Here is a 21651-nt window from a genome sequence, read left to right as displayed (position 1 = left end):
CTGATCCCAAAGAGAGGAGTCAGTGTTTTCTCATACTTTATGGCTCTTTATCTCCCAACACTAGAGTTCTGGGGAAAAGCTCTTAAACATGCCTCATCCCTGAGGCCTCCCCTAAAAAGATTAACAAAGATTCCATCTAGAAAAGGTACTTGGTGTACAGAGTAGATAGAAGATGGCTGTATATTTCTTCGTACTGTTCAGTCGTGTCTGACTCTTCATGACTCCATATAGGAGTTTTTTGGCAAAGATACCAGAGTGGTTTGCTGTTTCCTTCTCCAGTGGATTAAGGCAAACAGAGGTTAAGTAAATGACTTGCCTAGGGTCACACAGCTAGTAAGTGTCTGAGGCTGTATTTGAATTCAGATATTTCTGACTCCAGGCCCAGTCCTCTATCCACTGAGCCATGTAGCTGCCATATTTATTCTGCCAATGAAGAAATATCTAAAACTCCAAAAACTCATAAACACACTCTAACAAATACCTAAAACATGAAACAGTAGCTGATCACTTATTATATCCTCTGAAAAATAAAGGCATTTGGAGCTACTAAATGATATTTCACTTTTATCTCTGACCTGCACTATCTGTGCAGCTCACAAGTCCAACACTCCAGGCAAGCTAGGGCATAACTTGGGCTTTCTTAGTCTTTCCAGCTGTATCATCCCCCTGGTGGAAGTATATCTTCTCCTCTGAAAAACAGTGTAGTTATAGGAAGCATCTCTTGCTAGGCAACCAGCACTGACTCGAGGGCTCCAGAACTCACACTCATGAGGTAGCAGCCAAGCCTAGAACCTTCTGTCTCAGTGACCTGCACTCATAGGATAAACATATAAAAAATGCAGTCAAGGACTTAAAATGCAATCCCAGACTTGGCAGGGCATGCACACATTCTTCTTGCCACATGCTCATAGACACCAGTGGTCATTGGAGTTGGGAAAGAGAAATCCAAGGGAGAGTACCAAACAATATCTTCAGAATTAAAGAAGACAGAGGGAGAGACAGAGCCTTTATCCTCTCCTTTTATAGCCTAAGTGGGTGGTTTTAACTGGTTCAGTCATCAGTCATCTTTAACACAAGTTTTCCCCCACACCAACCATGGCACCCAAAAAGAGGCTTTTTCAGCATCCCAAAGTGTGAGCCAGAGCATATGTCCAGCCTCATGGAGCCTGAGCATGCAGACCTAGATCCTTGGGAGGTGTCTCAGTCCAGCAAATTGGGGGGGGGGAAGGGCTCACCTCTCCTAATTATACCTACTACAAGTTCAAAAACATATATACCACTTGAGTATAAAGGCTCTCACAATTTTAAAAAATTTAATTTTTTTTTAAATTAGAGAATGAAATCACATATCACAGTTATGGCTAAGAGGAAGATTCTTAAGCAATCAAGGATTAGAGAAAATTGCAGAAGATGCAATGGATAATTCCATTTTTAGTCATATGAAATTGAAGAGCTTTTGCACAAACAAAATCAGTGCAGCAAGGATAAAAAGAAAAATGTGAATTGGGAAAATAAATCTTTGCATCAAATATCTTTTATGAGTCTGATACCCAGCTGGTACAGGATAGAGCACCCTAAGGCCTGGAGTCAGGAGGACTTGAGTTCAAATCCAACCTTAGACAATTACTAGTGTGACTCTGGGCAAATTACTTAACTTCTGTTTGCCTCAGTTTCCTCATCAGTAAAATAGGGATAATAATAGCACCTACTTCCCAAGGTTGTTAGGATCAAATGAGATATCTGTTAAGCTCTTAGCACTGGCACATAGTAAGCACTATGTAAATGTTAGCTATTATTATTATTATAATTCGTGGTGATATACAAGACCAAGATTCATTCCCCTAGTTGCTGAGTGGTTAAAAGATGTAAACAAACAGTTCTCAAAAGGATTGTAAATTATTAGCAGCTATTTTAAATTTCCCCAAATCACTAATAATAAGAGAAGGGCAAATCGAAACAACTTTGAGGTTTTACCTCATATTCAGCAAATCAGCAAAGATGAAAAAAGTTGGAAATAGTGTTGGAGGTACTATGAGGTAACTGGCATAATGACTTGCCATTGTCAGAGTTGTGGTCCAAATATTTTGGAAAGCAGTTTGAAATCACATTTTTAAAAAGTTGGTAAAATGTCTGTCTTTGACCTAGAAATGCCAATGCCCCAAGGAGGTTAAAGATTGAAATGAAAGTGAGAGGTATGAGTGTGTATATGTGTGCATGTGTGTGTATATTATACATATACATATATATTTATATTTATGCATACATACACATACTTATACAAGTATATGTGTATATAGACACATGTATGTGTATAAAACATGTATAGCAGCACTTTTTCTGATAACAAAGAATTATAAACAAAGTAGATGCCCATCAATTGAAGATTGGCTAATCAAATTGGGAGACGTGTGTAACTGAATATTACTGTGCTGTAAGAAACCATGAATATTAAAATTTTCAAACAGCCTGGAAAGAGGTATGAACTTATGCAGAGTGAAATAAGCAGCCAGAAGCACAATATACCTAATGACTATAACGATGTAAAAAGAATCAAAAACTAAAACTGAATGTTATGTAATAGTAGTATCTAAGAATGGCCTTTGGAGAAAGGTTGAGAAAATGTATCTTCCTCTTTTCTTTTGAGAGGTGAGAGACTATGACTATGGAATATTGCATACATATGCTTGAGACAGAATTCATATGTTACTTGCTTTTGCTGAATTGCTTTTTTCTCTTTCTAAATTTTTCTTACAAGCGATGAATTTCTGGGGAGAGAAGGTGGGAAGTATATATTCAGAAGTAAAGATGATGAAAAAAATCAATAAAAATAGGGCAGCTAGGTGGCACAGTGAGTAGAGCACCGGCCCTGGAGTCAGGAGGACCTGAGTTCAAATCCGGCCTCAGATACCCACTTACCAGCTGTGTGACCTTGGGCAAGTCACTTAACCCCAATTGCCCTGCCTTCCCCCCTCCAAAAAAAAGAAAAAAAATCAATAAAAATAAGATTTTTAAACAGAATATATCTATAATTTTACCAAGAATAAAAGTTTAGCTCATGAGCTAGAGTTTATAGACTCCACCCTGTTCCCATTTTTGAGGATTGAAACAACAGTCCTAAGACCCCTCTCTTATGCTCTACATTCAAAGAGCAATAAAAGCTCAGCAGTTACATCTCGAAGGGTTTATTTAAGCACTGTAATTAACCCAGATCTTCTTACTTAAATATATTAAGAGCAACTAAATCCTTTTATTATCTCACTTATCTTGAGTTTCCCACTGCGTTGACCATTTCTGTTCTGTCCTTTCTAATCAAGAGATCATTCTCCTTGGAACAGAAGAAAAAGAACAAAATTAAACGTCTGAGTTATTGTTTTCTCACCGTCATCTGTTATTATCAACCTCTCTTCTAATTCTGAGACATGGGCCTTCTTTGATCTTTCCTTTGCTCACAATATAGCTTTTTTAAAAAAAAGCCATTGAAATATCAAAGAAAATAGAAAATCCTAACTATCAGAAGACTACTCTTTATGAAAAGAAAGAAGACTGCAGCAAAAGCAAAACATTGCCTATTAATATAATGTAATATGATTTCTACTGCTCACAGATTTGGGATTATTTTAGTACAGACTGAGTTTTTGAAGGCTTGTAGAATTATAGAGCACGGTAGTAATTATCATACTAAACACAGGTCCAAGCGCTACTTAAATATAATAGTCCATCTGGATCCTCTCCTCTCAGCTCTCTAACTCTAATGGCAGAGACAACTTAATCCCTACTTATAGGCTCCATCCTACCCTAGGTACTGGAGTCGAGTCTATCCCCAGTCCAGGAACTTTATCAGGTGAGTACAGGTGCTCACTAGATGCATCTAGGTTTCTCCGGAACTGGCTTTCTTCCTTCTTTTTCAGTCCCGTTAATAATTGGGTTTTCTACCCCTGAGTCCCGTTGTCTCTGTGCCTGAGTCAGTTCTGTCAGTCCTTGCCTTTGAAGCCCAGCTGTGGCTAGTGTGCTGCTATGGAGTCTGCCTTTCACTTGTCACTTAATCTACTCTGGGCTCTACTTCCAGATTCCAGTCACTGTTTCCATATTCCTACAATAGCTGGTCTGAACCTGTGATCTAGCCCAACCCTTTGCCACTGAAGCCCCACTTATCTCTTTAGAGCCCTCTTTTTTAAACAACAAAGGCTCCTTTGACATTTTAATTTTTCAGTTGGCTTAGGAAGAATTAGGAAATAAATATTTTAGAAGCAGCATTTATGTAAGATTCAAGTATCTGTATATGTATATGCATATGTATATGTATGTGTTCTAACATATAGTATATATAAATATATTTTTTTCTTATTTAGGTAAAAATGATGAAAGAGAAGTAATATTCAAACAGGCAGCATTGGTCCATCTTTTGGTAACAGTTCGAGATCTCCTCTTAATGTGTACCTTGGATACAGCATTGGGTTAGTTGAAAAGTAGTTCATTTCTTCATGTTTTACCTTATCCAAATAAGACATCATCTAACCCAGAAGTTGTCATTTAAAATGTCCTCATTTCATTGAAATATGGGTATTTTCCAAAAAACGTTGTAACATTTTCATAATATAATCTGTATTTTGTTTGCGTATTTCTGAAACTACTAAAGACAGATATTTGTATGTTATTCTTTAATTTTGTTTGAATTGGCTAACATTTTAAAATGAAAAATGTTATATCTAATCATTGGAATCACAAAAAAGCCTAAGAAAGTCCCTAAGCCAAAGATGAATATATAGAGACATACATTTATAATTCTCATTCTGGCTTTTAACAGTTAACATTAATATTTTGCCTTGCAAGTTGAGCCAACAAGAATTTACTAGGTGTACTAGAAATACAAAGGCAAAACATAGTCTTTGTTCTCAGGGAGTTCACAAATCTAATAGTAAAGTCTACGTACAAATGACTACATACAAACTATGTGTGTGTGTGTGTGTGCGTGCACACACACACACACACACACACACACACAAGATAAACAATAAATTGGAAATAAACAAAAAGGAAAGCACTGACATTAAGGGGTTTTGAGAAAGCCTTCTTGTAGAATGTAGAATTTTAGCTGTAAGCACCAAAGGCATCAAGAGGTAGATATGAGGAAGAAGAGGATTCCAGGCACGGGGTATGTACAGTGAAAATCCACGGAGTGGAAAGATGGAGTATCATGTTTTAGAAAGAACAAGGAGGCAATTGAAGATGTTTCATAAATTTGTGTTGATTTGCTGTTTTTCATTTAGGTGGGAGATGCATGAAATATAGGCAGTGTCCTGTTTCCCAAGTAATGATATCTTGTTTAGCCACATTTGTGTTAATCATACATTAGAGTGTACGTAACAGAATTGATAAAGCCAGACCAGTTTTTGTATCTCACACCACACAAAGAAAAAATGTCTCTAAAATATCAAGACTATGAAACTGACCTTATTGTGCTTTATACTGTTTACCCAGAGATAGTTTTTATTTTTTAGTTAATATATTCTAATAAGGTATAAAATCCATATAAGGTAAATTTACAATAAGGTATGTTATATAATTTATAATTTAGTTCGCTTCACATCTAATGATTATGATGCCAGGATGCCTCTAAATATAACTTAAGTTTTAAAAATAAATCAGAGGCAGGGATGGTGGCACACACCAGGCTGCAGCTAGTGCATTGTTTGAGTTTCAGAGTTTTGAACTGCAGTGCAAATAAAGCTCACCCAAAGCCCTAAGTGGGGCATAAATACAGTGAGCCACAAGGAGGGAAGGTGGAGCGCTAAGCTGCCTAAAGAGGGACGGATTGACCCAAGTTGGAAACAGCACCTTCAAGTTTCTGTATCAGTCAGCATTGGGGTTGGGTTTATTAGTGTTCATTAGTACTCACTGTACGTCTAGCCTGAGTGACATAGGGGAACTTAGTCACAAAAATAATAATAGTAATAAAATAAAAATCAATTAGAAAGCATAATTCCAGAAGGCAGTCAGATTAATTCTGAATTTACTGTCGGTACTACTAGGCTGATACCAATAATGAGTTGCTACTCAGTTGTTTTCCTAAGGTTGTCCACAGGGCCCTAGGTGTAATACTTTTTTCCCCTCATATATATGATGCTGAATTCAGTTTTTCTTTAAAAACGTGAAAGATTAAGTATTACAGATGTGTTGCAATATGACTACAAATAAATTCTATAAAAATTACAAAAGAATAGTTTAAGCATATAGGTTAGATATTCCCCTTAACTTACCTAGTAGAATATTCCTTCTTATAATTCTTTCCTTGGCTCAGTTTTAGTTTGTTTGATTTTTTTTTAAGATGGCCTAATAGAGACATCTTTTTATACCTTCGCTGCTTTCAAGTTTCCTTTAAAACTGAAAAATAATGACAAAAATTGAAGTAAACATCCAGTGACTTTTGTTATTTTTTTCCTCTCAGTTTCCTGTTTACTTGCTACAAGGTTTGTCAAAAAAAAATTTACGTAATCATTCTTTTTCCTTTGGTTTATAACAGGATATTTACTGAAAGCAAAAGATGTCTACAAAAGCATGTTAGGTTCCTGTTTGGAGAATATTTGGAGACAGCTCGAGATCGTACAATTTATCAAGAAGAAAAATCCTGAGACCAACCACAAAGAACAAGAGTTATGTGGTCAGATATTACGTTTGGTACAAACGAACAACAGGGAAGAACAACAATTTAAGGTTAATAACTTCTATAAAATGTTCTTTAAGCAATTGTAATTCAAATTCGGATTGGCTGCTCACATTTCTTAGTTCAAATAATTAATTTACAAGATAAATTTTAAATTCACCTTTTAAATTAGGAAAGAGATTACTTAGTAGTGTTGTGAACTACTGAGGAAATTTAAGTCCTGGAAGAAGTCACTTTGTTCACATGAGAAATTTTCTTCCCATGGCTTAATGGCTTAATTTTCCCAGTTTGGCACAGAGTGTCTCAGTGAAACTGTGGTTTGCATTCTAGGGCAATGTCATCATTCACAATGAAAAAAGAATAACCTTTCTTCTTAGCATTTTTATTAGCTTCCATATATGGAATACAGAGTTGTATAATAGAATCAGAACATTCAAGGGAGTACAAGCCTCATCATTGTCACGTATCAGCTGTGTGACCGTGAACAAGACACTCAACCTGAATTTCAGTTTTCTCATCTGTAAAATGCAGAGAGTAAAACTTGCACCAACAACTTCAATTGGATTAGCATGAGGAAAGCATTTTTTAATTTATACATTGCCATATTAATATGAGAAGTTGTTCAAATTACTTGTACACGTTGTGGTTACCCAAGTGCCTTACACATGTAATTTGATATTATCCATGTTTTACAGAGGATGAACCAGACAATACAAATGAAATAACTTGCCCAATGTCAGTCACACAGCTGAGCCCCAAATTGCAAGTACACGTTTTCCCTAAATACATCAACACTTATGATTACCTGATAGGAGTTTACATTAGACTCACATCATTGTTGTTTAGTCAGTCTGTCATGTTTGGCTCTGTGTGAGCAAAGGTACTGGAGTGATTTGCTATTTTCTTTTCCAAATCATTTTACAGATAAGGAAACTGAGGCAAACAGGGTTAAATGATTTGCCCAGGGTAACACAGCTAGTAGGTGAGTAAGTGAGTGAGACTGGATTTGGACTCAGGAAGATGAGTGTTCCTGACTCCAGGGCTGGCACTGTATCCACTGTGCCACCAAGCTGCCCCTACATTAGATTTACGTTCTATACGTAAGGTAAGGGCTTCTGGGAAGGCAGGAGATAGAAGCAGGAAGGAGAATATGCTGTACAACTACACAGATCCCAAAGGACCTGTATCCACACACTAGTGCAGTCACTCTCTCAGGTTTAGAATTCAATTCAGTTCAATTTCTCAGATGTCCTAGCAGATATTGTTAATGTGATTATTTTATTATTATCAAAACATTAATTTTTTCTCCCTCCTACTTCCCCTGACCCCTTGAAGAAAAAAAAACTACAGAATTCTTGTATCACATAAGCACAGTCGAGCGAAATATAGTTTTACATTGGTCACATGCAAAAATGCATTTCTTATTCTGCTCCTTTTTATGGACCTGAGTCCAAGGTAGTGGCTGAGATGTTCAGTGGTCATGGTTCAATTCATGAGTCAACTAAATAACTATATCGACAGCTTCCATAAGGAGACGTCTTCAAAAGTGCAGCAAACGTTTTATCCTTTATCCTTGTCAAAATGACGGAGTTAATTGTTTATATTCCATTAAAGAGCCGTCCTCGGTCATCTCAGTGGTGACTTCTGTACATTTTATATCTGGGGAAATTACTGAAGGCTACTTTGGTTCACACTAGCTAGTACTATGAAACAAAACAGATTTGTGATAGGTCCACTCATCCAACTTTTTCTTTGTAGTCATGCCTGAGAATTCAACCAAAGTCATGGAAACTGGCATCGAAACATGTTGGCAATTTTCTAGGAAACCTTCTATCTCTAAAGGCTATAAATACTAAGAGCCACTAATATAAATAATTACGCTTTAAAAACACATGCAGAAGGTGAAGTAGTTGATCACGGCCTACTTTGCCTAGTGAGGATAATGCTATCGGTGAAGAAGACAGTCTCTTTATCAGCCAGGAAAATCCTTCACGCTGCCTAAGATTGTCATAAGAATTACAGTAATGGAATATATCTTCTTTGGCTGAACATTTTCTAACTGTTCACTGACTGGTAAAGATAGCAACTGTAGATAGCATCAAAGAACATATTGAACACGTACTCAGTGGAATTCTCTGTTTGGCTTTGCATTGATTTCGTTAGTGACACCAGCACATCCAGATCCTAACCATTGTGAGTAGCAGCTAAATAGATGAAACAACAATACATGCAGTTATATACTTTATGTGGCATGGTAATGGAATGAGATATTTAATAGATTATGTTGGCCAATACTTACTATTTATACCATTCATAGCTTGACAGTTTTCAAACAATAAAACGCACCACATTAAAACAATTTAATAATCATAATTTAACCCAGTTTAACTAAACCTATTTTAATCTTTCTTAGATGATTCAAAAATCTCTGAGAAGGATGTTACATATGTAAATAATACCAACTAAAAATTTCCCCAAAAATAGCAACCCTAGTATTTATTTATTCCGATTACTGGAGAAAGAAATGCTTTACATAATTTTTAAAATAGGTACATTTTGCCATGATTTCTTACATGAAATACTTTAAAAAGAAACTCCACCCTTGCATTGTAAACAAAGTGAAAAAACATCTAACTTAAATTCATAAAAGTTAGGTAGGCCTGAAGGTCATGTTGAAAACCATCTAATTCAGACCTCACATTTCACAGTTAAAGAAATTAAGTCCCTGGAAATCTTGTTTGGAGGCTTAGACTGTAGAGCAGGGGCTCTTAAACTCATCTTGTGTCTTGGACTCCTTTGGCATTTCTGGTGAAGGTTATGGACTCCTCAGAAAATAAGATAAAATGCATAGGATTACAAAGGAAACCAATTATATTAAAGTAGTTATCATTTTTTTAAAGTTCTTGGACCCCAGGTTAAGATGTACTTATCTACTGTCATGAAGAAACATCCCCCTCCTGCAGGTTTTTTCTGATATTGTTGTCAGAGATTTTTTTCACATATTATATATTTGTGACCAGATTTTTGTTGTAATCATTCTTCTGTAGTGGCAGAGTAGTAGAGAAAAGAGTAGAGGGTACTAAGTTTTTATACTGTCTACAAATATTAATATAAACTATTAGTTCTCTAAATGTGACATCCTTGTCTGATTGACTAGTGAGTAGTATTACCCTTAAGGTACAAGGGAGTGAATGCTGAAAGTGGTACAAAGAACAAGTAAACTGCAATGCAGATATTGTAAGCATAATACTGACAGTCCTCCAGATAGCCATTATGTCACAGGACATCAGCATAATCTCTTTTTCACTAAAAGTTGTCAGCAGCCTTTGACTGGGAATTTTTTTTTCTGTAATAAGTTCAATTTTAGGATTCATTCGTTTATTCAGAATTTGTTGAGGATCTTCTCTGGGGAAGATACATAGATAATGAGACAATCACTGACCTGGAGCTTTCAGTGAAAATTATTGTTCACTTTATGACCAATTTTAATGGCATGTCTTATAGTAAAGAACGTGGTTACATTTATAGCCCTAGTATGTTCATGTCTTAGAATTTATATTTAAGAAAATGGAGGAATTAGAATAGACGACCTCTGAGGTCCCCTCAGGCTCCAAAACTATGATCCTAGTATTCGATATTAAATGTACCTCTGTGTCTGGTTAGTACATTGTTTAGAGAATGGTACAATTGAGGCCACTTGCTCACTAAATGAGCCAGTTAGCTTTAAACATGACCTATATAAGGATACACCTGCATTTTAATTCTCTCTAGTCTTCTTACAAATAAGTTCTTCGATGCATGTGAATGAGTTAATATAAGGCCATCAACATCATAACACAACAACAACAAACCAATTGGAAAACTACCTAATATATTAAGAGCAACATCCTTACATGTGAAGGGCAGTTGGGCGGTGGGGCTGTTTCATAGGGCTGATAGATCTAAAGCTGGAGGGGGTTTTAGAAGCCATCTGTTCAAACTCCCTCATTTTACAGATGAAGAAATCAGGACCCAGAAAGGTTCAGTGACTTGCCTAACATCACGCAAGTGGTAAGTGGCAGAGCCAGAGCCAAAAACAACTCCAATGCCTTCTCCACTGTACCACATACTTTCCAAATATATAATGCATATTAGTATCTGAAGCTATGTTACAGGTCAACCAAAATAGTATTCAGTTAATAAGATGTAGAATCATTACATAAATAATCCTTGTTGCAGCACATTAATCACAAAATCTAATACTAATACGCAAAAGATAATTTATAAATGTATTACTTATAAGTGAAATTAATATTGATATCAAAGAAATTGAAAAATTGATGTTGCAGTCAAAATGTTGCAAATAAGAAATGAGAGACTCATTGGTGAGTGGAGGCAATCCAGAAACTCTACATACTAACTTTATTTTCCCTGCAACTTTTAAAGCATAGGCTGGCATATTTTTTAATGTTTTTCTTTATACTCTGGTGAAGAATAAAATAGTACTTCTAAAATAAAATTGACAGCAACAGATAGAGCCATCACTCAGCAACTTCACCTTCAAGGTTCATTCCATCCAGATTTATCATCCTAGCCAGGTCCTAGTTATAGTTACCTATCAGCCCCCAGGTCACCCTCCCTTCACAAAGAGCTCAGTACCTTGGCCCAATCTTCCTCTCCAACTCAAACCTTATCTTTACATATAAAGATTTCAATATAGATGTTGTTGTCCCCTCATATACCTTTGCTTCTCCGTTCATCAAACTGTTTGATTTTCCAGAGGTTCCCAAAGTGGGTGATACCACCCCCGGAGGGCGCTGGAAGTATCCAGGGGGGTAGTAGTAGCCTCAGGTGCAGTTGGAGGCATTAAATAAAAATAAGGGGGTGTTGGAAGCATCAGGAAAGAAGAGAAGAGAAGCAAATTTTGACAAACCATTTGTACACATTTCTTCTGTTGTATAACAGAGTTAATGCCTTAGTGATTACATTATTTTCCAAATAAACACACAAAATGCAAGTGGTCAGTGGTCACATCTGCCAACAGGTCTTAACAAGCAAGTTTTGGCAGGCAAGTATGTTGTGCGTTGTCGGGAAGCCCAGCATGCACCAGCAGGAATATGTGCATGTAATGACTTGTTCACAATGTGATACTCCATAGTCACATGACACAATATCACATCATCAAATTTCAATGCAAGGGAAAAAAATCACAAATTTACAATAAATTATTAAATTTTAAATGCCTGATTTTTTTTTTAAACAGGGCAGTAGGCCAAATAAGTTTGGGAACCTCTGGATTAAACCTTCCCAATTCAGCCAATCAGTTTTAGAACTAAGTCAGTAGCCGCCCATCACCTAAGAAAGGCCTAAAACCTATATTGACCAATCAGGAGAAAGACATTTCTGGCCCACTCTGAGCTTAACTTACTAATGCCTTGCGTGCTCCAATAGAACAGACGTGCTTTGCTCTCTGAGTGAACCCAAAATGCCCCTTCCTGTGTCAGCAACTACAAGGCGGGATAAAGCTGACCAGGAATGTTCTTCTGTTTTTGACTGCCAAGTACAAGGCACCTTGAACTAGTCATGATCTTGAGTAATGGGACTTTTCTTATCTTGGTATTTTATGGACACATGCTATGGTATGGTATGTCATGTTAATGACGGAAGAAAAAGATATCCTGGAACCATAATTTCAATGGACACTTTGACACTTCTCTTATCTTATTGTATTTACAATCTGTCCTGTTAAGAAAATTCCTTTTCTCATATTATGGTTAACACATAGGGAGATTATATTTTTGGTTGATACAGGCATCCTGAGTTGGGATTGCTGTAAGTGTATAATGGGTCTCCTTCAGCTTGCTTAGTCCTGAGTTCGGAATTATTTTCTGACTCCGATGCATGCGTGATTCTCTAGCTTAATGAGAATAGAAGCACACGAACAGCCTGATTATGTCTGTTCCTTGTTCAGACCTTTGGTGAGATGAACCCCATTCAGTTTATTCTTGAACAAAGCCTTGGTAAGGGGGAAGCCCATTCTGTTTGTTCTTAGGACAAACCTTGGGTTAAGGGGAAAACTGATTCTGTTCATTTCTTTGGATCAGATCTTTGGTATATGGTTAACAGTCCTCACCAGGACAGTGAGGGTACAGGGTGGTTGCTTCTGGTGGTGAAAAAGCTTTTGTCCTTGTCTCATCATCAAAGTACCTGGTGTAACAGGCATTCAGTAAGTGCTGATTGCATCAAATTGAACGCCATTCATACCTTACATAAGATAAGGGCACTGCGCTGGAATTTGTCATTTTCATAGCCCTTTCATACGGAGTTCTCATTCGTGTACATAAATGATGAACTTTTTTCATTTTGACCAGGTGCTAATTATAACAAGAATGGACTCAGATAATGAACATTATTTCCTTATTGAAAAACTTAGCAAAATAGAAGGTCAGTATTTCTTTTTCTTTGTTATTGAATTAATTATAATTTTGGTCAGTCATTTCAGTCATGTCCCACTCTCCACGACCCCTTGGGTTTTTCTTGGCAAAGATACTGGAGTGGCTTGTCATTGCCTTCTCCGGCTCATTTTACAGATGAAGAAATGGAGGCAAACAGGGTTAAGTAACTTGCCCGGGGTCACATAGCTAGAAAGTGTCTGAGGCTGGATTTGAACTCAGATCTTCCTGACTCCAGACCCAGTGCTCTATCCACTCTGCCACCCAGCTGTAATTTCAATACATGGATTTTATTTGAAGTCAATCCTGGATTAAAGACTAGCTCAAGAATACAGAGAAGCATGTTACGTTATTTATGCAGTAACTATGTTCTCCAATTGTAGAGGTGTTTGTTAGACTTGTTACATTCCTTTTTCATAGTAGAATTGAGTAAAATAGGATCTTCCCACTTTAGTTCAGTGATGCTGAGTTAGGTGAGTGGAAAGAATTGAATTCCAATATGTAAATGCTATCTGCACAATCATGTGAGGGATACCTAGTACGGAAACATTATTGCTAAAAACTGAGGCACAGCGTGCCTCTCAGCTGAGGACCTCATTTGACTGTGAAAATTGAGTCTATTCACCATATCCTTCTGTGCATCTCAGGAAGCCTTAACATCCTAACTCACTCTTCCTTTTCTCCAGTTTCTGATGATGAAACTTCTTGTTCCTCTTTATCCAAGCCTGTCTCATTTTCTCCAGTGGATTGCCCTTAAATCATTTGCTCTCTTTCTCTTGCTTTCAAACTCTTCCTATCTCCTGATCTCTTCCCTATTGGCTTCAAACAAGGTCAAGATTCCCCTGTCCTTAAAATACCTTCTCTAGATCCTATCATCTTCTAAAGCTATTATCCTATATTGTTATTACCTCTCTTGGCCAAACTAGTTGAAAAAGCTATCTATAATCATGGCCTGCGCTTCCCCTGCTCTCCTCAGTCTTTGTAATTTGGCTCCCAATTTCATCCCTCAGCTTAAACTGCTCCCTTCACAGTTAATAACGATCTCTCATTTGCCAAATCTTACTATCCTTTCTCAGTCTTCATCACACTTACTGCATTTGACACTGCTGGCCATCCTCCTCGAAGCCCTCTCTTTTCTGGGTTTACATCTCTAGACTGGTTATATCTTAGGTACTTTTAAAAAGTATTCTTTAAAAATTTTATTCTTTATTGTCTTGAAATCAACTACTGAAATGTAATTCAAGCATTCACTTTCGCCCCTAGTCTGATTTCCCAATTGTGTCATGTAAACAAAAACCAAGTCCTCTGAACATCATAATCTGTTGTTAGCGCGCTGTCTTTAAGGTGGATACACATCATTCCTTCCACTCATCTTTCACCTTCACTTCTTACCGAATAAATGACATCTTCCAACCTTCCTCACACTTCCCCTAAAAGATTTCTTACTCCTTCCAAAATATTCACTTGCTGTTTGCCACTTTAAAAAGAAAATGAAACACGAAGTCCTTCCTTACACTCAGTTACAGACTCTACTGTAAAGAGTCTATGCTAATGCTTCCTCATGGTGTGAAAATAGCCCCAGGTTCTCAGAAGTTACAGCAGTGGAACACAAGCTCTGGCAGCATCTACCCTGTTGAAAAGACTTAGTTGGGCCCATGGTTGGACTGCATGTGTGCAGTACAGCAGTCTAGCTGCTATATCAATTCTTGAAGACTACCTACTAAATAATACGGGTTGCAGTCTGCACTGGTGCACAGAGATACTTACAATGACAGAATTACAGATTCTGAAGTGCTGAAGTAATATAATACATAGGTGTGTATTTTGTATACACATACATATATATATATATTTGTGTGTATATAGAGCTATGTATCTGATATATAGCAAGATATCTTACTTTCATAGTGATGTGTCTCCACATCACACCGTAGGATGTCATTTCTGAAAATATTCCTTATAGTGGATGGCTTTTACTAATTTAAGTATCATGTTTTCTTCCTGATCTCTTCCATCTTGGGGCCCAAAAACATTGACTATACAGCTGAGAATTGTTTCTTTCCACTCTAATTACAGTAGCTCTCTTTGGTTACTACTAGCTAGGCTTTTTCTCTTGTGCAATATTATAATGTTAACACATGCTTCCATCCTTCTGGAGCTTACAAGCTCTTAATCAGTACATTTAACAAGTAGCCAATATATTTCCAGATGTAATTAATAAATCCAAACATCAAATCAGGTCTTTAAATAATATGAGGAGATTATGAGGAAAGAGACAACATGCATTTTCTTTTGATTTTTTGGCTCACCATCAAATCAAGTCAGAAAGAACTGATTACACATATACTGTGTGCCTAGCATGACACTCCCTCGCATTCTACAGATGATTATACTGTACTATAGTGGATAGTTTGCCATCCCTAGAATCAGCATTCCTTATACCTAAATGTTGTTCTATAAGAGTTAATAAGATGTGCACATGCTGGTACACTTTTTATTTTTTAATAATATTTTATTTTTCCTAATTAGGTATAAAGACAATTTTTGTTTTGTTTTGTTTTTTGCTTGCGGGAAGGCAGGGCAGTGGGGCTTAAGTGACTTGCCGAAGGTCACACAGCTAGTAAGGGTGTCAAGTGTCTGAGGCTGGATTTGAACTCAGGTCTTCCTGACTCCAGGGCCAGTGCTCTATTCACTGCGCCACCTAGCTGCCCCCTAGACAATTTTTAACATTCAGTTTTTTAATATTTTGAGTTCCAAATTTTCTCCCTCCTTTCCTTACCTCCTCCCCAACCAAGATGGTAAGCAATTTCATATAGGTTATATATGTGCAATCATGTAAAACATATTTCCATATTAATCATGTTGTGAAAGAAGAAACAGACCAAAAGGAAAAAAATGAAAAAAAGAGAAAAATAGTATGCTTCAATATGCATTCAGACTCCATCAGTTCTTTCTCTGGCTAGTATATTTTAAAGTATGTTTTTCTGTATACACTGGTGAAAAATAAAATAGGGCTCCTACAGTAAACTTGAGAGCATCTGGAGTAACTGTGAAGAGTAACAATTCCCTAGTGACTCTGCTATATTTTACAGGGTGATATTTAAATGTTTCCTGGAAAGGACCACAAAATACTAATATTCCCACTGTGTTGGGGTAAATTCTACTGAAATTAAAATGTATAGTTAGTAACCACTCTCTAGAGTAACTCAACTCAGCCAATGTGAGTATAAGGTGTTGCCTAGAATTGGGTGTTACAGTTATATTCAGACTTCTTACTTGAAGGGGAAAAAAATTCATTGTGATTTTCTAATGAGATGAACTTAGTTACACAAGATGTTTAAAATTAAATATTTCAATTACACTGAGGTTCAAAAGTAAAAACTGAACATCCTTCTTGTTTAAAACCTATACATACCCCAGATACATAACCTGTGATACATTTTCTGTTGTGTGAGCACTAAAAACAGCAGCAAAACACTCTAAATCCTTTTAAAAAAAATAATTTGAGTTCTCACAAAGAAGTAGCCTTTTTGGAAATATCATTATACATATTTCTCGGTCATTAAATCATGTCACTTTATGTCACTTTAGAAAGAAGTATATAAAATTAAGGACATTGAAAAATGTTTACTTTCCATGTTTTGCCAACTCAGGTTTAGAATGTATTTCTTTATCTCCTGAAGAAAGAAAAGTTTTACTGGAATCCAATGATGTTTTAAATGGGTGAGTCAAATTTATTTTTTATGGATGGTTGACTCTTTAATCAGTATCTGTCATTCTTTACCCATATTATCCTATGGTTAATGATTTCAAAATATTAAGTCCAAAAGAGAAACCAGGTTATGTCAAGTGGCCTTTCAGGAGATCCTTACTCTTTTCTGTATTCTGGATTGTGTAAGGAAATAGCAGTGGTGTACCCATTCTTGGAAATCATTTCCAAAGAATAATCTTTGGGAATTTTCCTGGTTTGCTGTTTGGAAATTGTGACACCAGTAGCTAGCATTTGTATAGGACCTACTATGAGCCAGATGCTGTGCTAAGCACTATACAAATCATCTGATCCTCACAACAGTACTGAGAGGTGGGCATTACTGTTACCCCCATTTTACAGTTGAACAAACTAAAGTGAAGAGAGGTTAAATGACTTGCCCAGAGCTACAGCTAGTAAGCATCTGAGGCCTTATTTGGACTCAGCTCTGCCTGACTCCAGGCCCAGCATTCTATCCACTGCACCACCTGGCTACCATACAGCAGAGATTATGTTACATTCCAGTCCATCAAATGATTAGAGAGAACTTGTTTTTAATGAAAAAAAATCACAGAGTTGGATGCCTGGAAATTAAGTAATTCTGGGGTTTTTCATCACTGCGACAATTACTGATATATCTGTGTTACCACTCTTCTCCTTGGTTTAATCTTTCATGAAAGAAAATCTAAGGAGTGCTTTGATTACTATAAAAACCCCCCAATAATTATTAAAAAGGATTATTATAAGACCAAAAGCCATTCCCCCATGGGTAATTCATCAAAGGGTACAAACAATTCTTAAAAGAATTGTAAACTATTAACAACCATATGAAAGAATCCTCCAGCAAACTAATAATAAGAAAAATGAAATTCGAAACAACCCTCTCACACCTAGAAAACTGGCAAAGATGACAAAAAATGTAAATAGTCAATGTTGGAAGGCTTGTGAATTAGTACCACCATTTTGGAAAGCATTTTGAAATTGCATAATAAAGTAACTAAAAAGTCATTACCCTGACCCATCTATTCTACTTATAAGGTATAAAGCCCAAGAAGGTCATTGAGTAAAAAGTAAGCTTCCATATACACCAAAATACACAAAGAAGCACTTTTTGTGGTAGCAGCTGGAAATCTAGGTGATGTAAAGAGCAAAAGATATCAACAAAAATTAAATTTTTAAAAAACGAAAGATTAGACTTTACATTGGAAAATCAGGGTTCCAATAAAACCCAATCCTCTTTCACCAAAAACTCAAGTAAAGGAGGAAATTGTAGAGATGTCAAGGGAATTATTGTCATATGAGGAAGAAAGGTTGCCAAATGAGGTAGGGGCAAGGGGAAGAAGAAATTCTCACTGGACAACCTGCATGTTCAGTAAAGTGTAAGGCAAGGATTTCATATGAGACTATGGGAGGAGGGGCTGCTGCTGGAGGTTTGAGAGGAGAAGTAAAGGTTTGGAACAATTGCTATTGAGGGTAGGAAGGAGACTCAGTAAAGAAGAGTAAAATGATTACCTTTTTGCTAGCTTTCACCAGTTGAGATTAAATATCATAAAAGATTAGATAATATAAATTTGTAGCAGCTTCATTCAACATGATTACAATCTTTAGCTCCGTTCAACAACACATAAATAAGTGTGGAGGAGGCAAATGGTAAAATCCAAATTTGGGGTTTGGCAAGTTGTATGTGGGGATAGAGGAAGGGAACAAGAAATTTGACAGTAGAGAAGAGTGTAGAGTTGAAATGCAAAGAGTTCACCAAAAGTTCAAGATTGGGAGGGAAGAAAATATAGACAGAGTAGGGGTTGATAGCCTGGTAAAATATCAAGGAATAGGGAGAGTGCAGGTGAGAGTGAGGAAGAATGGGTTGGGGCAGGAAAGAGGTATGGGGACAGATGGAATGTGAGAAGATTGGGATCAGAAAGAGAAATTTCAATGTTTTTGATCATGAAAGTAGCACATTGATGGGCAGTGACAAGCTGAAAGGTTTGAGCAAGCCCTCCTGTGTGTAGCTAAAGTGGGGCGGAAATGTAGGCTAGAGTTGTTGAGCAGATTGAAGAACTGATAGCTTAGTGTATTCAAGGGAACATCACTCATGGATGTGCCACACACTGGAATTGCTAGAGCATTGCAGCCCCTGCCTCAGCCCAGCATGACCCTGCAAAGCCCACTCCTCCTTCTCTCACACCTGGAGCTCACACAACATGGGAAAGGGCTGCTCAGTTATCTTCATTGAGAACTCAGCTCTCTTTTCATTGCTCAAGTCCTTTCCAGTCTCCACTTCTGCTATACATTCAGGTTTGCATTTCAAAATTATATTAAAATTATATTATACCTGCCTAAATTAATGTTTTTCAGTCACAGTTATAGAAAAATTAGGTTTGGTAGAATTAATTTTAAAATGTTAAAAAAAATACAAAGTTCACTCACTACAAGGAGACTTTCATACACTTTGAGAGACATAAAGCTATAAATAGATGTAGTCTTTTCAATTATGTCCAACCATAGGATTGTTGTTGTTTGCCCTTTGTTCTCAAAGAGGACCAGAATTTCAGGAAGGTGATGTCATGACTTGAACGTGAATTGGGTTTAAGTGAGGCAGGGCTGTGCAAAGTCAGCAGCCTCACTCTCTCCTCAGGAGCCATCTGGGTCCAGTGACAAGATATAGATCAGGATGACTAGAGATGGCCCTGGATGCATTGGGGAGATCTTGGCCTTTTTTTAAGCCAAAATCTTTCCCAATTCTCTGTTTGTCTGAGGCAACACCCATTCAGTGATTAAGGCTAGGTAAAAATTAGGTAAAGAATGGTCTCTTTTCTCTACTTAAAGGGGAACACCCTCAGGGTTTCTGGCCAAAACAGAAACAATTGTTATTTACTCTCACACTGAGCCATCAGAACCCAAGTGAGGCTTGGGCTGGGATCTATTGTTGGCCAGTCTATGAGAGGCAAAATAATTTGGGTTTAAGGCTTGTAGTCCATAAAAAAGAAATCTAGCCTGTAAATCCCAAGATATCTTGCTAGGTTTCAGTAATCAAAATTTTTATTCTTTTGGGCAGAGCACCCACAAGTAAGGGTATGATTCCCAACCACAGGATAAGGCTTAATTAAAAATCTTTCATAGTCTTCTTCTCTAACATGAGCAATTGGCATTTGCTGATGGAAGAAACAATACCTACGGGAAAGGTATATATCAGTGGGCCACCGATACATGCTAATTTATGCAAAACCACTTGCTCACTAGCTCTGCTTTACTTCATGACATGTAAATAAGAAAAAAAAAAGTAAGGTATATTTGGACCAAATAATTCAAAACACATATGTGTTTATCTCATGTAGCAATGGCCATTTCAATAATATTCAGGATTCAAATAACTAAACAGAAATACATAATACAAATGGAACCAATTTGTAACTGAAAACACATTTTATTTTGCAATTGCTAAAAATTCAAGATTGTGCTAGCAGTTGAGAAAGTGGCAATAGAAAATTATAATTAATGTAGTCACTACCCTAAATGAAGTCAGATGGGAAAGCAGAACTATAATGTTTTATAAATTTGATGTTTTCTAAAATTATTCTGTAATCTTCTTTATACACACAGATATAAATGTAGATGTAACATTGTCAAGCAATGTAGTACTGTCATAAAAACTGAACATAAAAATAGGCTACTTCTGTTCACTTCATGGGGGGAAATAGGAGCATCTAAGCAAAAGAGGAGGACCAAATTGGACAGTAAATTAAACAGAAATTGTACTAACACTTTTCTTAGATTGGTGGACAGATGGGATTAGAGAATAAAACAGCCAGGAATCATGACCCTTTACTGTCATTAAGCTAGCATTCTCAGTGAGGTGTATTTAAGTTTACCCATTCCATGGATAAACTCATAATTTTAATGCTGTTTTCTTGGCTCTTCCAGCCTCAAGAAGTGTTCCTGTATGGTTGTACATAGTCAGCATATTGGACCCGACTTTCCTTGGACGCAATTCTCATTCATGGTGGAATATAATTATGTAGAAAACTCTTGCTGGACTGAGCACTGTAAACAATTGGATATTCCTTACATGACCTTTAAAACAGTTCTCCCAGATGGAGTTTTTAAAAGTAAGCAAAGTCCCAAATTACTCATTTCTGCATTCCGGTTGAAATTTGTTATTTGATTTATACCCTAAATGCTGTTTAAATCTTTTCTGTTACACTGCTAAAATGAAGGTTTGATAAACACTATGTGCCTAAGAAAAGCATAAAGAACATGCCACTAAGGCTCCCTATGGACCTACTGATGCAATTCAGTCTTTAATTAATTAAACTATGAATTGTGTTTATGATAGTGAGCCCTTTTATTTAGCTTGTGTCTAATGCATTTTTAAGTAATGCTGTTTTAAGCAATCCTCATTAAATAGGCAATGACCATTTAATAGATACTAAATACCAGTGACCAACAGATATTTGGGTAGGAAACTAAAACTAAACTCAGTCACCTTGGCTCCTCCCTACTTTAGCAGTAATTCAAATGACTAAGTTGGCAATTCCAAAGTAGTTAAATTGACCATATCCTGGTACCCTAGAGCATTGAACAATAGTTATGGAACAGTATCGAAATGCTGGTAGTAACATATCATTATGAGTCCTAGCTTCCCACTGTAGACTACAAAATATAGGACTCTGTCTCTACCACAGACTGTACTTACCCATGGATCTTGCCCCAAGTGATTGTCTTATTATCTCTCACTTTCCATTAGGCTTTAGGTGTAAGTAGGAGATCGGAACCAAGGCTGGGAACTCCAGTCTAGTTCTAAGGATTTGCTC

At 36.8% G+C, this 21651-nt stretch overlaps 1 protein-coding gene across 1 annotated transcript in view; it reads left to right on the top strand.

The window, feature by feature from the left end:
- SHOC1 (shortage in chiasmata 1) overlaps positions 1-21651 on the top strand; it is a 93006-nt gene that overhangs the window by 47244 nt on the left and 24111 nt on the right. The window contains exons 13-17 of the mRNA XM_036749339.1: positions 4350-4454; positions 6521-6711; positions 13012-13084; positions 16746-16815; positions 20762-20946. Of these exons, the coding sequence (XP_036605234.1) occupies positions 4350-4454; positions 6521-6711; positions 13012-13084; positions 16746-16815; positions 20762-20946 (624 nt within the window). The remainder of the gene's footprint in view (positions 1-4349; positions 4455-6520; positions 6712-13011; positions 13085-16745; positions 16816-20761; positions 20947-21651) is intronic.

The sequence above is a fragment of the Trichosurus vulpecula genome, chromosome 1, assembly GCF_011100635.1.
Source record: "Trichosurus vulpecula isolate mTriVul1 chromosome 1, mTriVul1.pri, whole genome shotgun sequence".
Taxonomy (NCBI): domain Eukaryota; kingdom Metazoa; phylum Chordata; class Mammalia; order Diprotodontia; family Phalangeridae; genus Trichosurus; species Trichosurus vulpecula.
This window is presented reverse-complemented; position numbering and strand designations above follow the sequence as displayed.